The sequence below is a fragment of the Cyprinodon variegatus genome, unplaced genomic scaffold (genome assembly GCF_000732505.1).
Source record: "Cyprinodon variegatus isolate N-32 unplaced genomic scaffold, C_variegatus-1.0 Scaffold113, whole genome shotgun sequence".
Classification (NCBI taxonomy): Eukaryota; Metazoa; Chordata; class Actinopteri; order Cyprinodontiformes; family Cyprinodontidae; genus Cyprinodon; species Cyprinodon variegatus.
The window spans coordinates 179883-201454 of record NW_015150566.1 but is presented as its reverse complement, the minus strand read 5'-3'; the positions used below and the strand labels follow the sequence as shown (position 1 = coordinate 201454).

General features: G+C 37.8%; 1 protein-coding gene across 1 annotated transcript in view; it reads left to right on the top strand.

The window, feature by feature from the left end:
- Positions 1 to 21572, top strand: part of wdr90 (WD repeat domain 90) — a 33448-nt gene that overhangs the window by 4331 nt on the left and 7545 nt on the right. Inside the window, exons 5-36 of the mRNA XM_015375072.1 lie at positions 372 to 542; positions 753 to 879; positions 1292 to 1359; positions 2028 to 2140; positions 2288 to 2518; positions 3118 to 3180; positions 3257 to 3325; positions 3424 to 3534; positions 4802 to 4947; positions 5047 to 5104; positions 5710 to 5828; positions 7145 to 7306; positions 7395 to 7525; positions 7734 to 7850; positions 10046 to 10281; positions 11636 to 11772; positions 11877 to 12007; positions 13761 to 13891; positions 14092 to 14253; positions 15410 to 15538; positions 15750 to 15883; positions 15960 to 16000; positions 16090 to 16188; positions 17415 to 17561; positions 17676 to 17755; positions 17837 to 17939; positions 18089 to 18210; positions 19892 to 20045; positions 20172 to 20362; positions 20440 to 20608; positions 20708 to 20828; positions 21071 to 21242. Of these exons, the coding sequence (XP_015230558.1) occupies positions 372 to 542; positions 753 to 879; positions 1292 to 1359; positions 2028 to 2140; positions 2288 to 2518; positions 3118 to 3180; positions 3257 to 3325; positions 3424 to 3534; positions 4802 to 4947; positions 5047 to 5104; positions 5710 to 5828; positions 7145 to 7306; positions 7395 to 7525; positions 7734 to 7850; positions 10046 to 10281; positions 11636 to 11772; positions 11877 to 12007; positions 13761 to 13891; positions 14092 to 14253; positions 15410 to 15538; positions 15750 to 15883; positions 15960 to 16000; positions 16090 to 16188; positions 17415 to 17561; positions 17676 to 17755; positions 17837 to 17939; positions 18089 to 18210; positions 19892 to 20045; positions 20172 to 20362; positions 20440 to 20608; positions 20708 to 20828; positions 21071 to 21242 (4145 nt within the window). The remainder of the gene's footprint in view (positions 1 to 371; positions 543 to 752; positions 880 to 1291; positions 1360 to 2027; positions 2141 to 2287; positions 2519 to 3117; positions 3181 to 3256; positions 3326 to 3423; positions 3535 to 4801; positions 4948 to 5046; positions 5105 to 5709; positions 5829 to 7144; positions 7307 to 7394; positions 7526 to 7733; positions 7851 to 10045; positions 10282 to 11635; positions 11773 to 11876; positions 12008 to 13760; positions 13892 to 14091; positions 14254 to 15409; positions 15539 to 15749; positions 15884 to 15959; positions 16001 to 16089; positions 16189 to 17414; positions 17562 to 17675; positions 17756 to 17836; positions 17940 to 18088; positions 18211 to 19891; positions 20046 to 20171; positions 20363 to 20439; positions 20609 to 20707; positions 20829 to 21070; positions 21243 to 21572) is intronic.

Genomic DNA, 21572 nt, shown 5'->3' with positions numbered 1-21572 from the left:
ATCGTTAGTTGCAGCCCTACAATAAATGCACCAAAATAAGGAACAAACTTAGCTTCTATGCACCCAGTGCACTCACTCATTGTAGAATCTTAACTAGTGAAAGTATTTTGATGCAGTTTTAACATTTTTAGACTTCAGTTTTTTCGGAGTAACGTCCTCAAAAGTCTGGCTTTTATTGCTCCATCTGCATATGCTCCTTGGAACAACTCAGAGCTTCCCAACACAGCAGAGCGGTATGGCGTAGTTTTTGTTCCACATAACAGAGTGTAGTTACCAATCTTAGCGAGCAGTGAGACAGAGTGCTGTTCTCAATTCCTTCTCCCCTCTCAGTAGCAGGTAAAGCATCTTATATCTTTGTTTATGTTATCCAGGTTTACTGGGGCTGGCTCCCACCTCTGTGCGATGGACCTGTCTGATGATGGATCTGCGCTTCACCCTTTCTGTCTACCTCAATTGTCACCACAGTCACCTCAAGAGCATCAAACTTTGTGCCAACATGGTGGTGAAAAACATGTTCACTAGTGACCTGCTGCTTGATCCAGGTTAGAATGGAACCCATTAAAGGAATGGTCTTTACTCAAGGGTTTGCTGACTCCCTATCTGTACCACCGTATGTTATGATGAACAAAATAACTACCCACTGTAGAAAATGTGTGGCATGATATGAAATTCAGTCGATCAAGGCAAAATAGGTCATTTTTGATATAGCTTTCATTGTTTTAAATACAACACTATTATCTTTTTTGTTACAGGAATCACCTTCAATGAAGCAAAGCAAAGAGGTCTGTCTTCTTCTCAGGGAACAGGTCCAATTCCCAGAGAGATGTCATTCCCAGTTCCTAAAGGAAGCTCCTGGGATGATCTTTATGACCACATAAAGTACGGCTACCTATTGGAAAATCAGCTCTAAACCTCTTTCTTCATAATCAGGATAGTTTTGGCTAAATTAGAATAGGAATTGTCCTGCAATTTGTAATGGTTGTGGGTTAGATTCCAGCTTCCTACCGTAACATGTTGAGTGTGTCAGTTTATGAGATGGATTTTAACTCTTGTACGAATGGTAAGATAAAAAAAAAATACTACATATATTAAGTTCACTTAGCATTGCTAAAATCATGGTTATGATGTGACCTATTCTGAATTCCCATCATATCTATGCTGTTCTGATAGAAAAAAAATGGCATAGTAGATTGGATTTTCCTTTTCACTTCCACACAAAATATATTTCGGGGTTAATCAGATTTATTCTGCAAACTTATAAATAATGACCACAGATAATTTTATTCAACAGATTTCCCTCAGAAGGCTCAAAGCTACCATTTGACTCCATTCAAAAAGAAGATCTGAAGCCAAAATCAAGTAAGGATTCTCAGACAACCACAACCTTTTGCAACCCCTTCAATTAGGGCTTAGTTTGTTTTGTTTAAATTAGCTTTATTCCTTCAGATTCAGACCAGCAGAAATGTTTTTTTTTGTGTTTTTTTTTTGCATAGACCAACATGTGTGGCGAGATGAGAAGCTGTGATCTTGATTGTGTTTTTTTTACTTTACTAGATCCAAAAGCTATTATTTGTAATTGTGGCCCACTGTCATTGCCTGACTTTGTCATCTGTCTCTTTAATTTGAATTGACTCCGAACATGTTCAGATTAAAATGTCTTTTTTACTTTATAGAAATATGCAAATCAGGTGAGATAAGGCTGGTTGCTTTGACAAAATTACCCAAACCCCTATTTAGAAAAACAAATAAAAATTTAATTAGGTACTTCTTGTTTTGTTTTCTGCCTATAGTTATGGATTTCAGGGATTGATGTTGGGATCAGACAAGATCAGATTTCTCGTCCTTAAAACAGCATTTTAGTTGATTAAGCTTTATTATTATTTTTTTTTTTTGCTCACAATGGCTTTTAATTCACCTGTGAAAGGAGGTTGTAACTTGCCAGTCCATGTTTTTATTCCACATAAAAGCAATTCGGTTTGTTTTTTCTACAATTGTAAATCACTGATTTACATTAAATGTTTTCCCAGGAACTGCTTCAGGACAAAGAAGCCCAATAACTGAGGAGGCCCACTTTGCCAAAATTAGCAGAGCAGTTCAAGACAGAGTCTCCCTCCGCCAGCAGATCAGGATCCCAAAACTAGTAATGACTTGTGATATTTTATATATTTTATATTTACCTTATATTGTTTTGCTGAACAAAGTTTTGAGTGAAAATAGAAACATTTTTACAAAAAAAATCTCAAAAAATGGTTGTTTGTTCGACTGCTCTTTTTTTTTTTTTTCTCAGCTACCAAGAAGTGAAGCATCGGTGGCATCCAGCGAGCCTGAGTCGAGTGGATTTTCCTCTAACCTGAAGGGTAGTTCTCGCTGTGATAATGACCTGCTGCAGGATTCGACCGACTGCTGCTCACACGATGCCTCATCCCAGCCACACCGAGTGACGGATGATGGTGGGATTCACGTGTACGTGCATCCTGAAGATGCCCTCAGCATGCATGGAGAAGAAAGTGAAGACGAGGTGACGCTTCATGTAGTTCTGGACGACTAGAATTAGGCTCCAAACTAAATCTACAGAAACATTAAAACAAGAATTTCTATCTTTTTATATATTTTTTTTTACTTTAGCATGTTCTGTCCATGAAAACAAAAAAAGAAAATCAGACAAAGATAGTTTTTTCTATAGCTTGTAATAATTTAATTTACTAAGGAAAGAAAAGCTGTCCAAACCAACTGGACCCTATTATTTTACTTAGAATTTGTCTGTCTGTTTATTTCTTAGCATTAGTGGCCTGTACTTAAATAGCGCTTAGGTCCTAAGCGTTACACTACATTCAGTCATTCACCCATTCACGCGCACACTGATGGTGGCAAGTTACATTGTAGCCACAGCTGCCCTGGGGCTCACCGACAGAAGTGGGGCTACCGTACACTCACACCTCCAGTCCCTCTGACCACCATCAGTAGGCAATGCAGGTGTCTTGCCCAAAGACACAACGCGCCGAAACCCAGAACCAGGGCTCGAACCAACAACCTTCCAACTGCAGGGCAACTCCTGCACACAACGCCACTGTCACCCCATAGACTAACAATAAACTAACTGTTAACCTTCAATTTTAGGTGGTTTGCACCACAGGGACGCATCCTATATCTCTACCATCATTCAAAGAAAGCAGACACCAGGTAAGTACAGCTAATTAGCTTCCAAAAAATACTTTCATAGTAATTATTCATTTTTCTCTGTTACTTTCCTCATCAGGAGCTGCTTCCCGACCCGATCTTGAGGCTCAGTCGAATCATCGGCTTTGGAGGAGCCACTAGCAGATGCGTATGTTAATTCCATCTTACACTGTTAATAAAAGGCTGTTTGAATACTTGAAGCTGGGTTATATGGAGGTTTTACAGTACAACTCTCTTATCCTGCAGGCTCTTTGGACCAGATCTGGGGAGGCTGTGGTGTATCCGTGTCACGCTATTATTGTATCTATGAATATTTTATCCAGAGAGCAGAGATTCTTCATCGGGCACACTGATAAGGTAAAGTACTTTATTATTTTCTTTGATCATGTTGAATGGGACCTCATTTTTAATTCACCTTCAGAGTATTTCACCTTATTTTTCAGCAGATAAGTCACTTTTTTTAACGTGTTTTGGCCAATCTATACTCTAGAGTGACTTATACATGAAAATATACTGGTAGATTCTCAAATAATACACTGTATTGAAATGATTTTACATGACAGAGTTGCTTTAAGTTTTAAAACAGAAATGCAAAGGTTGAAAAAATGCCTCCGAACAGAAAATCATGCTCTGCAGACTACAAGTTGCGAGTGGTGAAATATGCATCCGAAGAATGACCTTGCCGTATTGCACATTTTCTTGCTTCACATTTTTCGGCACCCTGAGTGACATGGTTGTTGTGAGTAATTACATCGGTTGCAGAACAACATTCATGTATTCTGTCCAATAAATCTTCTCAATTCAAGGTGGCACCATTTCTTCTTTTTTTGTCAGAATATTATCATCTGAACTTTTCATGTTAACATACATGTAAGTCCAAATAAGTCCTGTGTAACTTATTTATTGTTTTAGTCAGCTCAGTGCAGCAGTGTTGATCACTGCTGCCTTGCAGCAAGAAGGTTCTGTGTTTGATTCCCAGGTCGGGGTCTTTCTGCATGGATTGCATGTTCTCCCTGAGCATGTGTGGGTTCTCTCCAGGTATTCCGCCTTCCACCTACAGTCAAAAACATGACTGTTAGGTTAATTGGCTTCTCTAAATTTTCCTTAGGTGTGAGTATGTGCGTGAATTGCTGTTTGTCCTGTTTTTCTCTGTGTTGCCCTGCGATGGACTGGCGACCTGTCCAGGGTGTACCCCGCCTCTCGCACGTAGACCGCTGGAGATAGGCAGCAGCACCCCTCGCGACCCAGCTTGGTATAAGCGTGACGTCAACACTTGTACTCTTGTGTGACTTTAAGTCTGGAAAGTATGGTACAGGCTACGCTCTGAAATGCATCTCTTTAAAAAGGTGACTCACAGTGACCAAACGTGACTGAATGGGTCACCTCTTTCAGTTTCGAAAATGGGAGGTTCTGACTTTTTTCTTTACCTAAGGGGCACACAACTGTGTCAGAAGACTGAAGTCACTGGATTGTTTTCTGCAAATGCGCCACATGGGAAGATAACCTTCATTGCATGCCCAGAACTGGCTGGAGGGGCAGTATTTCCCTTCTGGCCATGGTTGCCTCTGTAACCTAAGGTAATGGTGGATGAATAGATTAATTTCCTCTTGTTTTCTCTCTATAGATCTCTACTCTGGCTTTGAATGGAAATACCACACTGCTAGCCTCAGGACAAAATGGCAACAACAGTGTAGTCCTAATATGGGACTACAATCAAGGACACCGTCTGTCAATGTTTAGGGCTCATGCTCATTCTTTATGCTCTCTGAGGTAAGCTTATACCTTTAATTCATTCTGTTCCTCAGTTATTTTGCTTGGACAGTGAAGTTATTCTTTCTCTTTTTTGTATTAATCTCCTCCCTTTGGAAGTTTCTCTTTTGGAGGTGGCATTCTCTGTGGTGTGGGTAAAGACAGACACAATAAAACGGTAAGTTCCACTAATGTAAAATGTACAACCAGAAACACTTAGGTGATGAGTTTAATAAAGATTAAATGCTTGGGTTCACTAGCAAGGCTGCAACAAACGGCTATAAAAACATCATGAGCCTGATCTTTAGAAGACTGATGTATGTTCAAACAGAGTTTGTATGGGCAGAGCAGATCTTCAGAGAAGATGCGAATTGATTTGCTTTTGTCATACAGAAAAAAGCGTCTGCAAAGTTTTATTGCATGTGTGCCTTCATTCGTATTGAGCTCATATTCTAATGACAAATCTGAGTAAACTCATGGATGGAGGATAGACAAACTTCACCATTTACAAAGCAATTTTTTTTAACTGCTTCTGAAAGTCAGGTGGAAATTGACATGCAAAAATATCTGCAGTCAATGTTTCTACAAAATAGGCATTGGTACAGAGCCAGTGGATGGAGAGAGATTGTGTGCGTATTTAAACATAGTTAGACCGTCTAAAATAACAATAGTGCAATAACATTAATAATGAAAAAACATGCATGCAGGCTGGCATAAATTAATATAGCAGGACAGCAAACAGTTTTTCTTTCTCTATTTGATTTATCTTTATGTTTGTTTTAGATGGTGGTGGTGTGGAACACTCTAAATGTTTCTAGAGGTGGAGACGTGACCATCTTGGCCAAAGCGCACACAGATGTGGATATTATTACCATGAAGGTTGCCTTCTTTGATGACACAAGGTAGCCTGCTTATTTATACTGTTTTTAGACAAAAGAAGCATTATGCAAACTTTTTTTTAATTGATTTGTTTATTTGGTTGGAAATTATATCCTAACAGGACATATAAGAGCCTCCATATTTATTGGTGCCACTTTTAGGATGTGTAAAAAAAGATTAATTGATGTTTGTCTGCAGTATCTTTATCTTAACGTTATTTACTTGGTAGGACCCTGCATTATAGAAATGTTTTTTATTTAAAATCTGATGAGCTACTCTTAATTGCACCTGTTAGTATAATGTAGAGCTTTCACCTGCCCTCAAACTTCTATAAGGTTTTAATATTCAGGTTTTAATTTGTTCTGGATCTTCTCATATGCATGCATCTTTTTGCAAAACAGAGGTATGTTTTTTCTGACTGATGCGCAAGTTTTCATGATAACATTCCTTGTATTTTAAGGAATGAATTATTGCATGCTTTTCTAACAAGGCTGTTTGGAGGAAAAGCTGGCCCACAGCATCACAGTCCCTCCATTATACTTAACACTGGGCATGGGTTGCTTTTAATCCTTTATTTCACCCCAACTGGAATGTTTGTTGCAAAAAGAACAGATACTTGTCGCATCTCAACTAATCACAGAGGACTAGGTTAAAGTAGCTCCAGTCATTCTAGAGTAAATTTGGTTTGTAATGGTTGGACAGCAAGGATTGGCTACCAAAAAAAGCTGTTTGACTTGTATTTATTTAATTCTTTTGTGAATCACAGATGCTGCTTTCTGCTGAACAGGAAAATTGAAATGTTCCTGGAATAAAAAGCCGTAGAAATATCTTTTAGGTTTCAATTGCATATATTATAAAAAAAAAAAACAGGTGTGAGTAAGTGTGGGACACATACTGTGATATTGAATCTTGCAGTGTGATAACATACAGCTGCAGAAACTATTTTCTAGGATTTTGTTGAAGACTCCTGTATTTGCTATCTGTTCTTTATCTACAAATATAAAAGCTAATATTTTGAGCTTCTACATTTCAGTATAAATAAGTTGTTCTGTTTTCTATGTGAGGAATGGAGCCTGGATTATAGTTTTTACACAACAGTTGTCCTTTTTATTTATGCTGTGCATTAAGAGATAGAGAAACATCCCTCTGCAGAGGAAGAGGGTTGGTTGCTCCATGTTTAACCAGTTTAAAACTATACATTCATTCAAAATTTAGGATCGGTTTTACAGTCTGAAGCTACAACGGTAATGAGGCATTCTAAATGTTTTGTCAACATAACTTGATTCCAAGATGCTGAATATGTGAGGCTGCAGAAACTGGCTAATTGTTTAACTTTCAGGATGGTCTCCTGTGGTCGTGAAAATATCCGTCTGTGGAGAGTTCGGAACGGGACTCTGAGGTCCTGCCCTGTTAACCTCGGCCATTACCACTCACTGGACTTCACAGATGTGACCTTTGAGGAGGGGATCTCCTCTGATCAGTGTGTTGATGATCGAACGCTGTGAGTGAGCGAACATGGCCTTCCTCTCTAATCTGAATCTATTAAGATATTCTTAGTAAAGGTTTTTATTTCTTCCATTCTCCTGCAGATTTGCCTGCACTAAAAGTGGCCATATATTTGAGATAGACTACAGCAGAGTAGCTGTTAAAAACGTAAGGAAGTTGTTGCCTGCACAGCAGCAGCATGCAGACGGCAGGGAGAACTGCTCTTTTAACACCGGTAGGTTTCAATAAGGTCACTAATGCTCTGCAGTGGTTAGTCAGGAGTGTTTCTTTTTATTGTGGAGAACTAAAAACATTTTTTGATTACCTTAAAGGGATGTGTAAATAGCATTTCTGTATCTGAGCTTCCATAATTTAGTTAATTAAACAGATTTACAGTATTCCTGCTGAAATGTGTAACTCAGGCATCTATATTTCTTACACAGGTTCAGGAATTGCCATCAACAGCATCAGCGTCTCTTCCTCATTCTGCGCCACCGGCTCCGAAGATGGCTTCCTGCGGCTCTGGACCCTTGATTTCTCTGCTATCCTTTTAGAGGCTGGTATGCCAGCAGGAGACTATGGGTTTTACCCGCAGTAAACAAACTGTACCCAGGAGTTTAAACTCTGCAGGCGACCATTTAATCTGTAGGGCATGCATGATCAGATTGACATTTTCTTGTGTTCAGCTGGTGTTTTTTTTTTTTTTTTATTCCTCCTCATGATAGATTCAGTGGAAAAGGTCATATGAGTAGTACTGTAGCATACTTTTTTTTGGGGGTCGGGTTTGCACCTCAGATAATCTACATAATAAATAAATAAATATTTAAAGTCAGAATTAAAATTTTGCAATGTTGCAACTTAATAAGGTTGTAATTAGAGCTTTTAAATACACTAAAAAAGAAATGGGAGTGAGACAAAAAGAAAATGCAATAAGTAGGTAACTGGAAACAACCGTTACAATAAAATAGACTGTTCTTCAGATAATCAAGCGTTTATGAACCCTCCTCAGAGTCATCTTGGAGCAACATTTCCCTTAGCTCTCTGAAAACACTCAGATTAAGTATGGTGCAGTTACTCATTACCAAGTTCTTTTATAAAAAAGATTTTCAGGTAGTTGGTTTTTTTTAGGTAGTTGTCTTCAACTTTTGATCAGCTTATGAACAGTATTTTTTGCAGTTTAAACATTGTTTTTGATAAATTGGTCACTCAGTTTTCTTTTTGTTTCACGCCTATTTCCTCTTTTTGCATCTTTGCGTCCTAACAAGGTTCTAAGTTACACTAAAACATGTTAATCTAAGTGACACATTTGTTCTTAAATTGTGCAGATGAGACACTTTGCCATTTACATTTAAGATAAGAAAACAACTGCAGTCTCTATTTTAAGTGTACAATATCTAATTATGTATTTTAAGGGGAAAATGCTCATTCCATTGGCAGAAAATCATATTTTCTTACTGAAATTAAGGGTAGAGATTTTACTCATTTTCAGAATGTTTTTTCTGTGTAGGAGCAATGAATGTTTAGATCAGAAGTTTCATCTGAACGTAAGACACTAAACATTTCTTAGATGCAACATTTTACAGTTAGGCATGACTCCAACCATTCATCACAGGACTCTCCATAAACAAAGCTAAAAATGTCCCAGTTCCAGATAGACTTGGACTAATTACCAGCATATGTGCACCTTATTTGTCTAGTCTAAATGCTGTAGATTTTTAAGTAAATATAAGAATTACTTTAAAACCAGTGGAATATTATCATGCTCTGACTTTCAGAAACCAAGCTAAGTTTTTTTTCCCTTTTAAAATTTGTGGAATGTGCAGATACAGTAATAGGATCTGACAACCATTTTGACAGATTCAAGGCTATGATTTTGGACTTAAATCCCCAGAACATAAAAATATGTAATTTTTTTTCTTTAAATTTGAGTCTGAAAATGTATTTCTGTCATGAAAAAGAACCCTGAACTTCCAGGATGCTTTTATGAGATACAAAATATTTAATAAAAAAAAGTAAATAAACCCAAAACGGCATATGAAAGAGTCTGGGACAAGAGGTTCAGTGGCTGAAGATGAAGAAATAACATGTCTCTAAGCCTTAAAAAAACTTCTTATGGATAAATAGGTGGAATATGAGTCATTATAAATCCCTGCTGTAGTCTTAGAAAATAACAGCACTTTCAACACATTCCATGAAACTGTCATTATATAGAGTTGCCTTTTCTCTTTGTGACCTTTTTAAAAAAAGCTGCATAACACATATGTTTACTTACCTCGCTGTGTAAGCGATGGAGTTATGTGGAACATAGCTCCTGGGTTTTTGAAGCTGCAAATACAGCGTTTGAATATTTAGTTTAATATTTTGAAAAAGTGTTGGAATAATTTATATTTCTCACTAAAAGAAGATGCACCTTTTTTTCTTTTAGTATTACACGGTAATTATAAATTCCAGTGTTAAAAACCTTTTAAAAAAGCAAATCTTTCTTCTTTTAATCATATCAGTAACAAATATCAAAGCTTTAGTTTGAAAGGGATTTGTAGCTTTTAAAACCTATTAATTTACTTTAATGATTTCAGTTTTCTGACTATTAAAGCATCGTGATTCAGTTTACTGTTAGCTTTTAATGAAAAATCTTACTAAAACTGATAAAACATCTGTGTGAGTGTTTACTTCTTTCAATGCAATCCTCAGCATGAAGTTTAGGTGTTTATTCCACTGCTCTAACAAACCTAACGAGGGCTTCACTGTTTTCCAGAGCATGAAGGGCCAGTGAGCGAGGTGTCGATCTCATCTGACAGCCTACAGGTGTTGGCAGCCACCACCTCCGGAAACCTGGGTTTTCTTGATGTGAGCACCCGTGGCTACAACACCCTGATGAGGTCACACACTGACGCCGTGCTAGGCTTCAGTGTGGATGGGATTCGGCGCCATCTAACAACAGCCTCAGCCGACGGAACGGTGCGGGTGTGGAACATGGATTCCTTGCATCAGGTTCATTAATCTTATTTGGTTAAATGGGTTCATATATAGTATGTCAAAAATGTATACAAAAAAATTTATTTTATTGGATGTGTTTTCAGGATGGTTATTGAAGTTTAGAAATAGTTCACACCCCCAGGAGTCTTCCAGACAACTTTCGATCTTACGTAGTTCTACAGGTCCAGTCTTTCATTTGTAAACCGTGCCCATTATCCATCTCCTCATAATAGGCAAGATTCAACGCATAAGCAGAAAAATCACAATTGACGTTATTGTCCCATTACCCTAACAACTAAAGATCCCCATTCACCTAGAATTATCTCTAGACCTTAACGACAAACACTTTTGCCACCATTCTGCTTAATTTCTGGTTTTAGTTTTAGTTTAGCCACTACTGTGTGAAATATACCTTGATTTAATGTGTTCAAAGGTATGTATGTGCAGCATTCAGTACCAATCATATGACAAACTCCACCCAGTTTAACTAAAATATAATCCAAAGCTGGTTTATTTTAAATTGCCATTGTACTAGTCTCATGTAATTGGTCGCCTATTGCTATAAACCCTTCTACTGTAAAGTAACCATTCTCTGTTGGTTATAGTTAACATAGTTTACCCATGCAACATTTTTTTTTTTCATTGCTTGATGCATCTTGGTTGTCCAATAAGAATCAGGTATTCAGTTGATAAAATTTATCCACCAAAATATTTATTGGCAGATGAAGTGGAAACTTAAGGAATGCATTTCCCTCTGAAATGCACTGCTTGCAAAGAACCCCGGGATAGTTAAAAACTGAACTGGGACCAGCAACACAGTTCTTCCTGGTTTCTCCTTGTGGTGTTTCTAATTCTCCTTTAAACTGGTCAGCAAGCAGGACCACATGACGTAATTTATTTCTTGTCATAAATTGGACTTTTTTTTTATGTTTTCAGAATATTTGTAAAAGATTTTCTGGTTTTTGTGTTTTGTTTAGTTTTTTTCTGTGTCCCTTGAATGTGTCCATATTTATACTTAATATACTTAAATTCTTAGCCCCTGTTGATAAACCATAGAGTTGGGTGAAAAAAAATTATGTGATTCAGTGTGTCATCAGCAGAAAGGTTTTGGTAATTCAACCTAATTATGTAGTTTAAAGCTCATTGAGAGTGAAAGGAGTGTTTCTTTGGCGATGTGCATGCATTTTTGATGCGGAAATCAGTTTTTTTTCTAAGACTGTTTTTTTTTTTTTTTTTTTTTTAATCTGATAACAAAAGATGGGTTAGTGCAGCGGGACCCGCAGATGTGTTTATATTGTAAGATATAAACCTCACTCTGTGCCACTGCAGCATCTCACAAGTATTTTTTTTTTCTGTGTTCTCTGATTAGTTGTATGATTTTGTGTCAGAAGACAATCCTTGCTCCGTGGCATTTCATCCACATGAGCAGACCTTCTCGTGTGGCTTCAGCTCTGGGATCGTCAGAGTTTTTGACATTTCCAGCTCCAAGCTGTTGGCTGAGCATAAGTAAGAAACGTTCCTGACAGCACTTTTTTTTTGCTTTTATTTTGGTTGAGAGAAGATCCCTGTGAAAAACAGCTTTAGAACCGTTGATTTTGTTTCCCTCTCAGACAGCACCGAGGTGAGGTAATTGGATTGGCCTTTTCTGCTGACGGTGAGTTCATGTACAGCGCTGATTCGGAGGGATCTTTGGCTCTTTACAATGCGAGTGAGGAGGATCACCTTTTAACCAGAGTGACATGTATGTATTTATGTTCATACAACTGAATGTGTCCATATTCCTTCACCTGCCTTATAACTGTAATGTCAATTGAAAGTAGATAGAATTAAAACAAAAATAAATAAAAAAAAACTTCAGTAATGATTCAGTAATAGTTTTAAATTTAAAATGACATGTGGAGTTTTTATTTCTGTCCTTTAAATATGCCATCTATGGAGCTAAATCAGTGATGACTTACATTGACATTAAATGTGAAATATGCCATTGAATAACTAAACACTGAATTTTCAACACACTGAAAAGTCAATCATTGAATATTAAGAGTCGTAGGGAAGTCGTATTTAAATGTCAAATCATTCTGACTTAAACATGTATATAAATGTACTCTTTATCAGACTATATCGTCCCAAAATTTGGAAAATTTTTATTTTAGCATTTCTATTTAGCATTTCTATTTTAGCATCTTACCAGTGATGTATGTCCCAGTGTTCACGGGGATGGACGTCTGTGTCGACGGCAGGCGTAGAGCTAACAGAACTGGAAGCGTTGCGAGGCAAAGGCTCAAACATGTACGGCTGTAAGCCTTCTACACCAAACCAAGCTTCTGCCGCCCTGGCGTCCTCTTCCACAACATCTTCGTCCCCACTTTCCTCCTCTAAATAAAAAATGTATGATGGAGGAGACTCATCCACGACCTCCGACACCAAACTCTCCTCCTCTTGCATGTTTCCCCTGTCCATAGTGTTCCTTGACGGTGTCGTTTCTAAGTCACCAATTTAGTGCTACTTGGTCCCAAGATGCTTCCGAGACAAACGGCCAAAACCAAACTTTGTTGCGAATCTTCCACCACAACAAACCTGCTCCCTTGATAAACGACCAATCACATTCGCTTTATTCACTTGTTAAAGTCGGGCACCACTCGGGAGGATTCAGAAATGCAACGGTTGAAACAGCCGCTTCCCTACGACTTTAAACATTGAGAATTCAAAATTCCATGTAAAATAATATGAGAACAAAGTACTTTTTTTTTAGCTACAGTGTTTTTTCAATGAGTCAGGATTTCAGTGTCACTGCAGAGTTTGTTCAGCTAAACTGAAGGTTCCTTCTGGTTCCTTTACTGATCCACTGATTTAGCTCCAAAAGCTAACTTGAGCTTCTGTTCTCACCTTGAAATATAGGTCCTGGGTTAATTTAACTTGACTTACTGGATTACTTGTTGTTTTCTGCTGCCAACAGAAAACAATTACAAAAAAATGTATACCCTTACTTGTGCTTGAGTGACACTGAAATCATCCCTCATTGAAAAAGTGCTGCAGCTAAAAATGACAGAATCATACATTTTTAGTTTTTTAGAAATGTAATTGTGTAATTTTTCAATGATTACTTTTCAGTGTTTAGTTTTTCAATGTTTTTGTTTTTTCAATGCCAAATCTCACATTCAATTTCAGTTCAAGCTGTCACTGATTTAGCTCTTAAGCCATGTTTCAAACCTACAAATATTTGAATAATTAATCATTTGACCATAAGAAATGTAGATCTGTAAAGTACTTTTAAAAATACTTGAGCTCTACCTCTTTCAGTGTTGGTTTTTGATATTTATAAACTTTTCAGAATCTAAAAGGTTGAACTTTGTCTGCATCTTTGTTAATCTTAAGATTTTTCATTCAACTAAAGGTTTAGAGAGTTAACAGTTAAAATCAGGAACCATTTTTTAAATTGAGCAGCTGCATGCTGCATTAATGCTGTCTCATTGAACCAGTCTAATACCCTGCAGGTAACGTTGTGGCCCGTGGCACTGAACGTGCTCCAGATGCTCTCTCTGTCAGCGGAGACAGCAGCCGGCTGGCATTTGTTGGTCCCTCTCAGTATATCGTCACCATTGCTGATGCTCGATCACTGGATGAGGTATTCTGCCCCTTTTCAATTTGTGGAATTAGCTCTATCAAAATAAAATCTCAGATCATTTTAAGTGCAGTTAGATAACATCTGTCATCCATCTGATGTATGTGCTGAATTGTTTTATGTAGTCAACTTAAAGGTTGAATTTGTCTCAGTTCCCTCAGCACTCATCCCTGTCTGGATTGTTGCATGTTTTCTTTTTCCAGCTGCTGCGTGTCGATGTGAGTATTTTGGATGTGGAAAGCCCTCAGTTGGATTCAGCACTGAAGGTCTGCTTCTCTCCGGCCTCAACTGAACATTTGCTCGTCACTACGTCTGCAAACAAGATCCTTTGGCTCAGCTCCAAGACCGGCCGTCTACTCCGACAGGTAAGGGCTCAACTCTATGTGCACATCGGGTGCTCAGATTTAGTATTATTATGAGACGGATGGGTTGATGTTTGTTTGTCTTTTGAAATAATACACGATCATATCGTTGATAGGGTATTTTTATCATAAAGTGGTTTCGTAAACATGTATTGATTAAGTTTTGTGTGCAGTTCTCTGATCATCTCCAAGAATATGGAAGAATTTAGGAATAATCAATTGGGACATTTCCATCAACATTTTCTAATGTGGATTTTAAAGTTGATGGAAATGTCAAAATTTGAATCAACTCCGTTAAATTTGCAAAAAACATTTTACTCTCACTTGAGGTGTTTTTTTGTCTGTTGTGAAAAACTGTTGATGTGGAAAATAGATGAAAAATGATTTTTGAATCAGCTCTGACATAGCAACCTAAAACTCAGGTGACTGATTTTTAGGTTTTGATGGCACCGTCTTTTCAGATGTTCCTGTTACGCCTTCATTAAATCTTTCCTCCATTACTGATCTGTGGTCAGTGCTAGATTGTGGCCTCTACTTTCCGTTTACTGCAGCCACGTGTGACGACGTAATATGGACGCCTTTAATAGTGCTTGGTTAATTTGCTTTAAGCCAAATTGAAATGCCGCAAAGTCGCATTTCCTTTTTTTTTTACTTTTAAAAGTTTGCTTAAAATTCAAATTTATGTTGAATGGAAACATGGCTGCTGTTAAAATGAAAATGTCAAAATGATATTCACCTCTCTGTTGGCTTGGCCATTGTGTGTGAAGCAAAGGTCTAAAAATTGGCCAGTTTCCTGACTCCTATCATTGATCAGGAGTCAAACAATCAGAATCTTTTCTTGCTAAATACATTTATAAAAACTGGAAACATGTATTTTCATTGAACAACCAGATTATTTCTTGATGCTTCTAATAAAAGATTTCATTAAGAAGAAACACAGATTGCTGTTGGAAACGGATGCTTTGTTTGCTTCATTTTCTGTGTTGGATTGAACCCCCCCTCCACCTCCCACTTCATTAATGTTTGACTGAAAGTCGTGACTCACAGCTAGTTCTGAGAAACAGAAGCCCTTCAATGAAGGGAAAAAATCTCATCATTTGATCCCCCTCACAAACCATGAGGGAGTATTTCGGTCTCACCCATGTTTTTGTCTCCATAGGTGTCCAATGTACATAAGCATCTATGCTCTTCCCTGGCTGTGAGTGAAGACAGCCGCTTCCTCCTGACTTCTGGACACAATGCTGTGAAAGTTTGGGATTATAACATGACACATCGTGTTAACTCACAGGTAGCTACAGGTGAAATATTTTAGGATGTTTGAATGCTCCTAATAATATTGCAAAAAAAAAGATTATTCCATTTGGTTAATTGAAATAAAATAAAATATTTTAATTTGTACATAATGCGAGCTCTAACTGCTATATTAATGTGAGCATAATTATTGAGAAAGCCTGCAGAGTGATAAAGCTGAACGTTGTCTTTATATCTCTTGGCAACAGATGTTCATCGGCCACAGTCAGCCTATTCGCCAGGTCAGCTTCACCCCCGACCAGCTGGGGGTTGTCTCAGTGGGAGATGCCATTTTTTTTTGGGACTTCTTGGCAGATCCTGATGAAGGTTTAACTGACAGTGGGTAAGAAGTTCCTCCATTAGTTTATCTGTTACAGTCACTTTTATTGTTAAATAACTGAATCCTTCTGTTCATTCAGCTCCCTCTTTAAAGCAAGACAAAGCTCATCTATGGCAGCAGGTAAGGTTTTAACATTGAGCTTAGTTTAATAAGCCATCATTAAGTACACTAGTTGTGCTAAAATCCACTGTTGGGTGGATTTCTTACAGAAGCGCGGCTGTCCAATGGGATGCCTCGGCAGACGGCTCCCCTCCCTTCCTCCCAGCAACAGCTGGATGTCAGTTCTATGGACCACGTTATGCAGAGAGGTTTGTTTGCTCTGTTTTAAATAATATTAGTGGTGGGTGGAACACTAAATCAGGTAATGGATGAGAAAATGAGGCAATGATTACAGAAATCTGCTCATTATCTTTTTTTCTGTTTAATTTCCTAAAGTGCAAAAGTGTTTTGAGGCATAATGTTTGTTCTCCATGTTTGCGTATGAATAGAATATGAAGAAATCAAAGAAAACTAAATGATATTTAAAAAAAAAAAGTCCTCTTACAGTTAAAGGCAATAATAATTCAAATAGGAAATCAAGAAAATCTCCAGTTATCACCAGACAGGAGTCAGGGAGCATCATGGACAGGTTGTCAGGGTAACACAGACATACACTTTGACGTAAGAGCAGCTTAGAGAGACCAATTAGCAGTCATGTGTTAGCACACTAGCCCTGTGTTTCTATAGGATATCCTTCTGTTTGCAAAGATGGATCCAACTTCGAAGTTGACAGTGTTTTCATGTGGAGTGGGTTTGCTGAAGTGCAAAAATGAATGTAGTTTTTCATATATAGACATTATTCACCTCATAGCAAATTCACCTGGTGTATGGGATCTTTTGTGATGCTTCTCACCCTTTTCTGGATTTGTGCAGCATAAATAAAGTCTGGATTCGGTAGACAACATCCTCTGTACTGTCTTCACCACACTTGTCTTGCTTGACCCTCTGAACAACTGAAGTTGTTGACATGCATACACAAACAAAAATGCAATAGATCTACCGGTAAACAATAATTTAACACACCGAAATTGGCTGGTTGTTCTGGTAGCGGTCCACTGTTTGAACCGCGCTGTCCTCAGGGCTTTGAGGAGCCCTATATGCTCCCCACATACTACTGACAGCTCTAGCCCTTTCAGAGTCCTCTTCAGTTTCCAGCTCTGTGTTGCATGTCTGTAGCTGCTGAATTCTTTCACAGCTGCAGGACTGTCCTCTGATTCAGGCATATGTTAAACATGTATCCAATGATCCCATATAGTTGTCCCTCAGGAGCCTGGACGTTTGCATCTCACTGCGGCCCTTTTTACAACTCCATTTTTTTACCATCTTTGATAGACTCTAGTTATATTATTTGTGTGGCTGTGCGTAGATGGTTTGCATCTCTCTGTTGCATGTATAAGAAGTACTCTAAAAGAGGAACTCTGTCATATTGAATTTATAAATACTTTAAAATGATAAATCAAGAGCCTTGAGGTAAAACCGAAGCATCTGTTCCTAGGTTTTGGTTCCCTGCCTGTTTGTGAAGATGACCCAGCAAAGCCTGTTCAAAGCACTGCTCCAAACCCAAGCTCTGATTCCAGACCTGCCGTCTCCTTTCTCAAAGTCACTGACTTGGACTCAGACAGCTTTTCTCCCCTGAATGCAGGTCAGACAGACAAAAGTAAGATACATTTTCATAATATCCAGGAAACAGACCTTCTGTGTGTGTTTTTTTATCTTAATTTTAAAGCTTTTATTTGTAAAGGCCGGTTTTCAACAGACTCTACTCAGAATCAGCTGGAACGCCCAGATTGCTACAAGCACTTTATTCCTCGTTTGAGAACCTTTTCTCCAGATCAGGTGAAGTTATTTATTGATAGCTGAACCAAAGTCACTGTTTGTGTTCCTGTCACTTTTTAACTGTATATTTTGTTTATTCAGTCTATTGCAGTTCCTCAACCTCAAGATGAAGGAATAAAACTAAAAGCAGTGATTGGATACAATGGCAATGGTAGAGGCAACATGGTCTGGAGCCCTGATCAAGGTAAGGACAGTACATGTAGTTTTCACTGCAATGTTAACTTATCCTAATTAGCTCTATCCTCGAATCTATGATAAGCTGAACTGTGGCCACTAATTTAGAAATGTTTTATTTTCTTATTCTGCTTTAACCAACTATATTTAATGTTACAGGTTTATTTGCATATTCTTGTGGCTGTGTGGTGGTGGTGGAATATCTTCATTCAGGGACGCAGAAACACCTGCAGGGCCACAGCAAAGAGATTTCCTGTCTAGCAATCTCTAACGATGCCCAGGTACCTCACTGCAAAAAATCTAAATTTAGATAAGTGATTTTTTTTTTTCTTAAAATAAGTGCATTTGTTCTTGAATTGAGAAAGTAAAAGAGACATTTTGCCAATGGAAGAAGACAATTTACACTTAAAATAAGAAAACACAATCGCATTGTCTTATTTCAAGTGCATATTATCTAATTATCTTATTTTAAGAGTAAAAATACTCATTCCATTAGCAAACTATCTGATTTACTTACTCAAATTAAGGGTAAATACACTTAATTTAAGACATTTTTACTTATTTCTAGATCGTTTTTTGCAGTGCTCTCTGTGCTATCTACTGTTTTATAACAGTGAGTTTAACCAAACATAGTAAATTGTTCTTTTAAAACAAATGTATCTAACAGTCATTGGTAGGGATGCACAGTGTTAGGAGAACAATTATAAAGGAAAAACTTTGTGAATGTGGAGACACTGTTTATAACATGTTCATTAATAATGTCTCTCTTCTTTAATAAATATGCTTAAGATCAGTCAGTCAGTAAATCCAAAATGTATTTATAAAGCGCCTCAAAAACTATAAGGCAGCTAAATTGCTGCATAGCTGAATAAAAATACAAAATTGAATTATAATGAAGAACAGAAGCAATAAAAACAAAATAAAAGCATTTAAAAAATGATGGAAAATGAATGAAAGTTTAATGTAAGGCTCTCTTATTGATAGTGTCATCTGGAGATATAAGCTTATGTTAAAATACAGGTTTAAAAAGTCATACAAGGTCTTTACATTAAGTCTGGAAGAATTCACAGAAAGGATGAGTATTTCAGAGTTTAGGTGCTGCTAAAGAAGGTTCTGGCTCTTCTAGCTAGAAACACCTACAGCATTCTGCAGTCTTAGAGCTCTATTAATACTTTGCTCAGATACTGGAAAGAATAAACGTTAGTCTCGATCTCAGAAACATGCTTTTAACAATGGTGGATCCGGCTGCATCTGGTATTTTAGAAATACGTTAATGCCCTGATAAAATATTTTTCCCTTGCATTAAACAACAATATTCATTAAAAAAAAAAATTAATTGGTCCCAAAGGAAAATTAAATGTAAGCATAGTTATGTAAATGGTTAATAGTTAAGGGGAGTAAGCAATTAAATGTAAGCATAGTTATGTAAATGGTTAATAGTTAAGGGGAGTGGCGGCCTAGTGGTTACAACAGTTTGGAATCTTGAGGTTCTGAGTTTGAGCCCCGCTCGCACAGACTGCCACTCTTGGTCTCTGAGGAAAGACCCTTAACTCCAAACTCTTCCCCGGGTGCCAAATGAATCCAGCCCACTGCTCCCCTAGGTAATGGGTTAAATGCAGAGGTAAATTTCTCCAATGTGAGATCAATAAAGTTCAATTATTATTTTTTATTATAATATTAATTACTTGACTTGCCTTATTGCTATTGTTTACAGCAGTGCTGCGATATAAATAAATGTTCTGCTGCCCTAGCATCAAGTTGCATGAGAATAAGATTATTTGCTCAACAGGACACAAACAAAAAAAATACTTAACCTGGTGATGGATTTAATAAAAAGACAAAACTAATAGATAAAAACAGATTAATATTGAGAACAGCTCCAAAATGTGCAAATATAGCTACAAATATTTTTTTGATTGAGCATAATCATTTAAGTTTATGCCCAGCTCCTCTCTTATCCAGACCATGGCGTCAGCTGCTGGCGGTAATGGCAGCACAAGCTCAGTCTTCATCTGGGATGTTCAGAGCGGAACTTGCCGTAAAACTCTCTCCTACCATAAGGGAGCAGTGCAGAGTCTTGCCTTTTCCAGGGATGACCTTCTCTTCCTCTCTGTAGGTTTGTAAAAATCTGAGTTTTGTGTCTAGTTACAAAGTTAAAACGTTTTCCTGACTAATATTTTTAATAACCCAATAAAATGCAGTAAATATGTCATTGAAGTCCTCCAAATGTTTTCCCCCGTAGGAGACTTCTCAGATCCAGGGTTGGCCCTGTGGAGCACTGAGAACTTCAAGTTGTTATCTAGTGTAAAAATGTCTGGACCAATCCATGATGCTGCTTTCAGCCCTTCAACAGCCGGTCAGATGGCATGTGTAGGGAGCCGTGGGGTCTACTTCTGCTCCATCCAAACACACCTATCAAACACAGACTTGAAGGTAAATATGTAACTATTTCTTTCATTTTTATGTAAGCATATCTGCTTTACACATTCTTACTTTCTTTGATTCCGTAGGTCCATAGGGTGTCTCCACCATCAGAGGTGGGTGAGGTGGAGCTGACAGCTCTGAGCTACCATATGGACAGCTATCTGTTAACAAGCACAAATCGAGGACATGTTTGTGCATGGGACATTACCAAACTGTGCTGCTTTATGATCTGGAAAGCAGATGATGGAGAAATTGGTAAAAATAAATAAATATGTATTTCTGAATGTGATAACAGGGTTATTTATTTTCACGCAAGCCTGAAGTGTGTGCCCTAACTGGACTCTTCTTTTACAGGAGTGCTGCTCTGTCGAGGGAATCGCTTGCTCACAGGCAGTAACACACACTGGCTGCGGGTATGGGACATTAAAGCTGCACAGGGCATGAGGTCTACAGAAAACATATGCAGGATAAAAAGGTATAAACCAGTTTTCCTCTGATCGGTTTGGCTTAATGCTAAAAAGATGTAACTATGTATAAAGGCTCAGCTTATTGTTAGATGATTCTCAGTCCTTCTGGTCACATTTAATCGTTTACCCATATTACCTGCATGAGATTATTAAGATGGTTTATTATGCTGTTAGTGGAAGCTTTAAAAAAAACCAAACTGATTCCTTACATTAGATTTATTTCTCAACGTTGTGCACATGTGAAACTCAGCGGGACGAAGGTTGTCATGGAGCAGGAGCTAATGCTGGACGGGACGATGGTCAGCGCAGCCTTCGATAGCTCAGTAGACATGGGCATTGTTGGCACCACAGCAGGAACCCTTTGGTACATCAACTGGTCAGACAACAGCAGCATCCGTCTGGTCAGCGGGCACAGGTCAAAGGTAACCACCATGTTTTATATCACCTACATTCATTCCGATGCTTATATGAAGAAAGAATAATCCACACAGGCTTAATGGGAAACGCTGTTTTTTTTTTTACATTGGGCCCTTGATTTTACAAAACAGCGTTTCCCTTTAATGTTGCAGTAGATTTTAAGAATTAATATTGCAGCCAAAAATTCTGTCTTTTATGTCAGGATCCTCTTTGTTAGCGAATTATGTTTATTCTTACTGATGTAAAAAAAAAAATCCAGAGCAGACATTTTCCTTTAAATGTCACTTAGTTAATACAGAGAGACCACTCATGTAGTTAGTTGAATCTCTTAACTG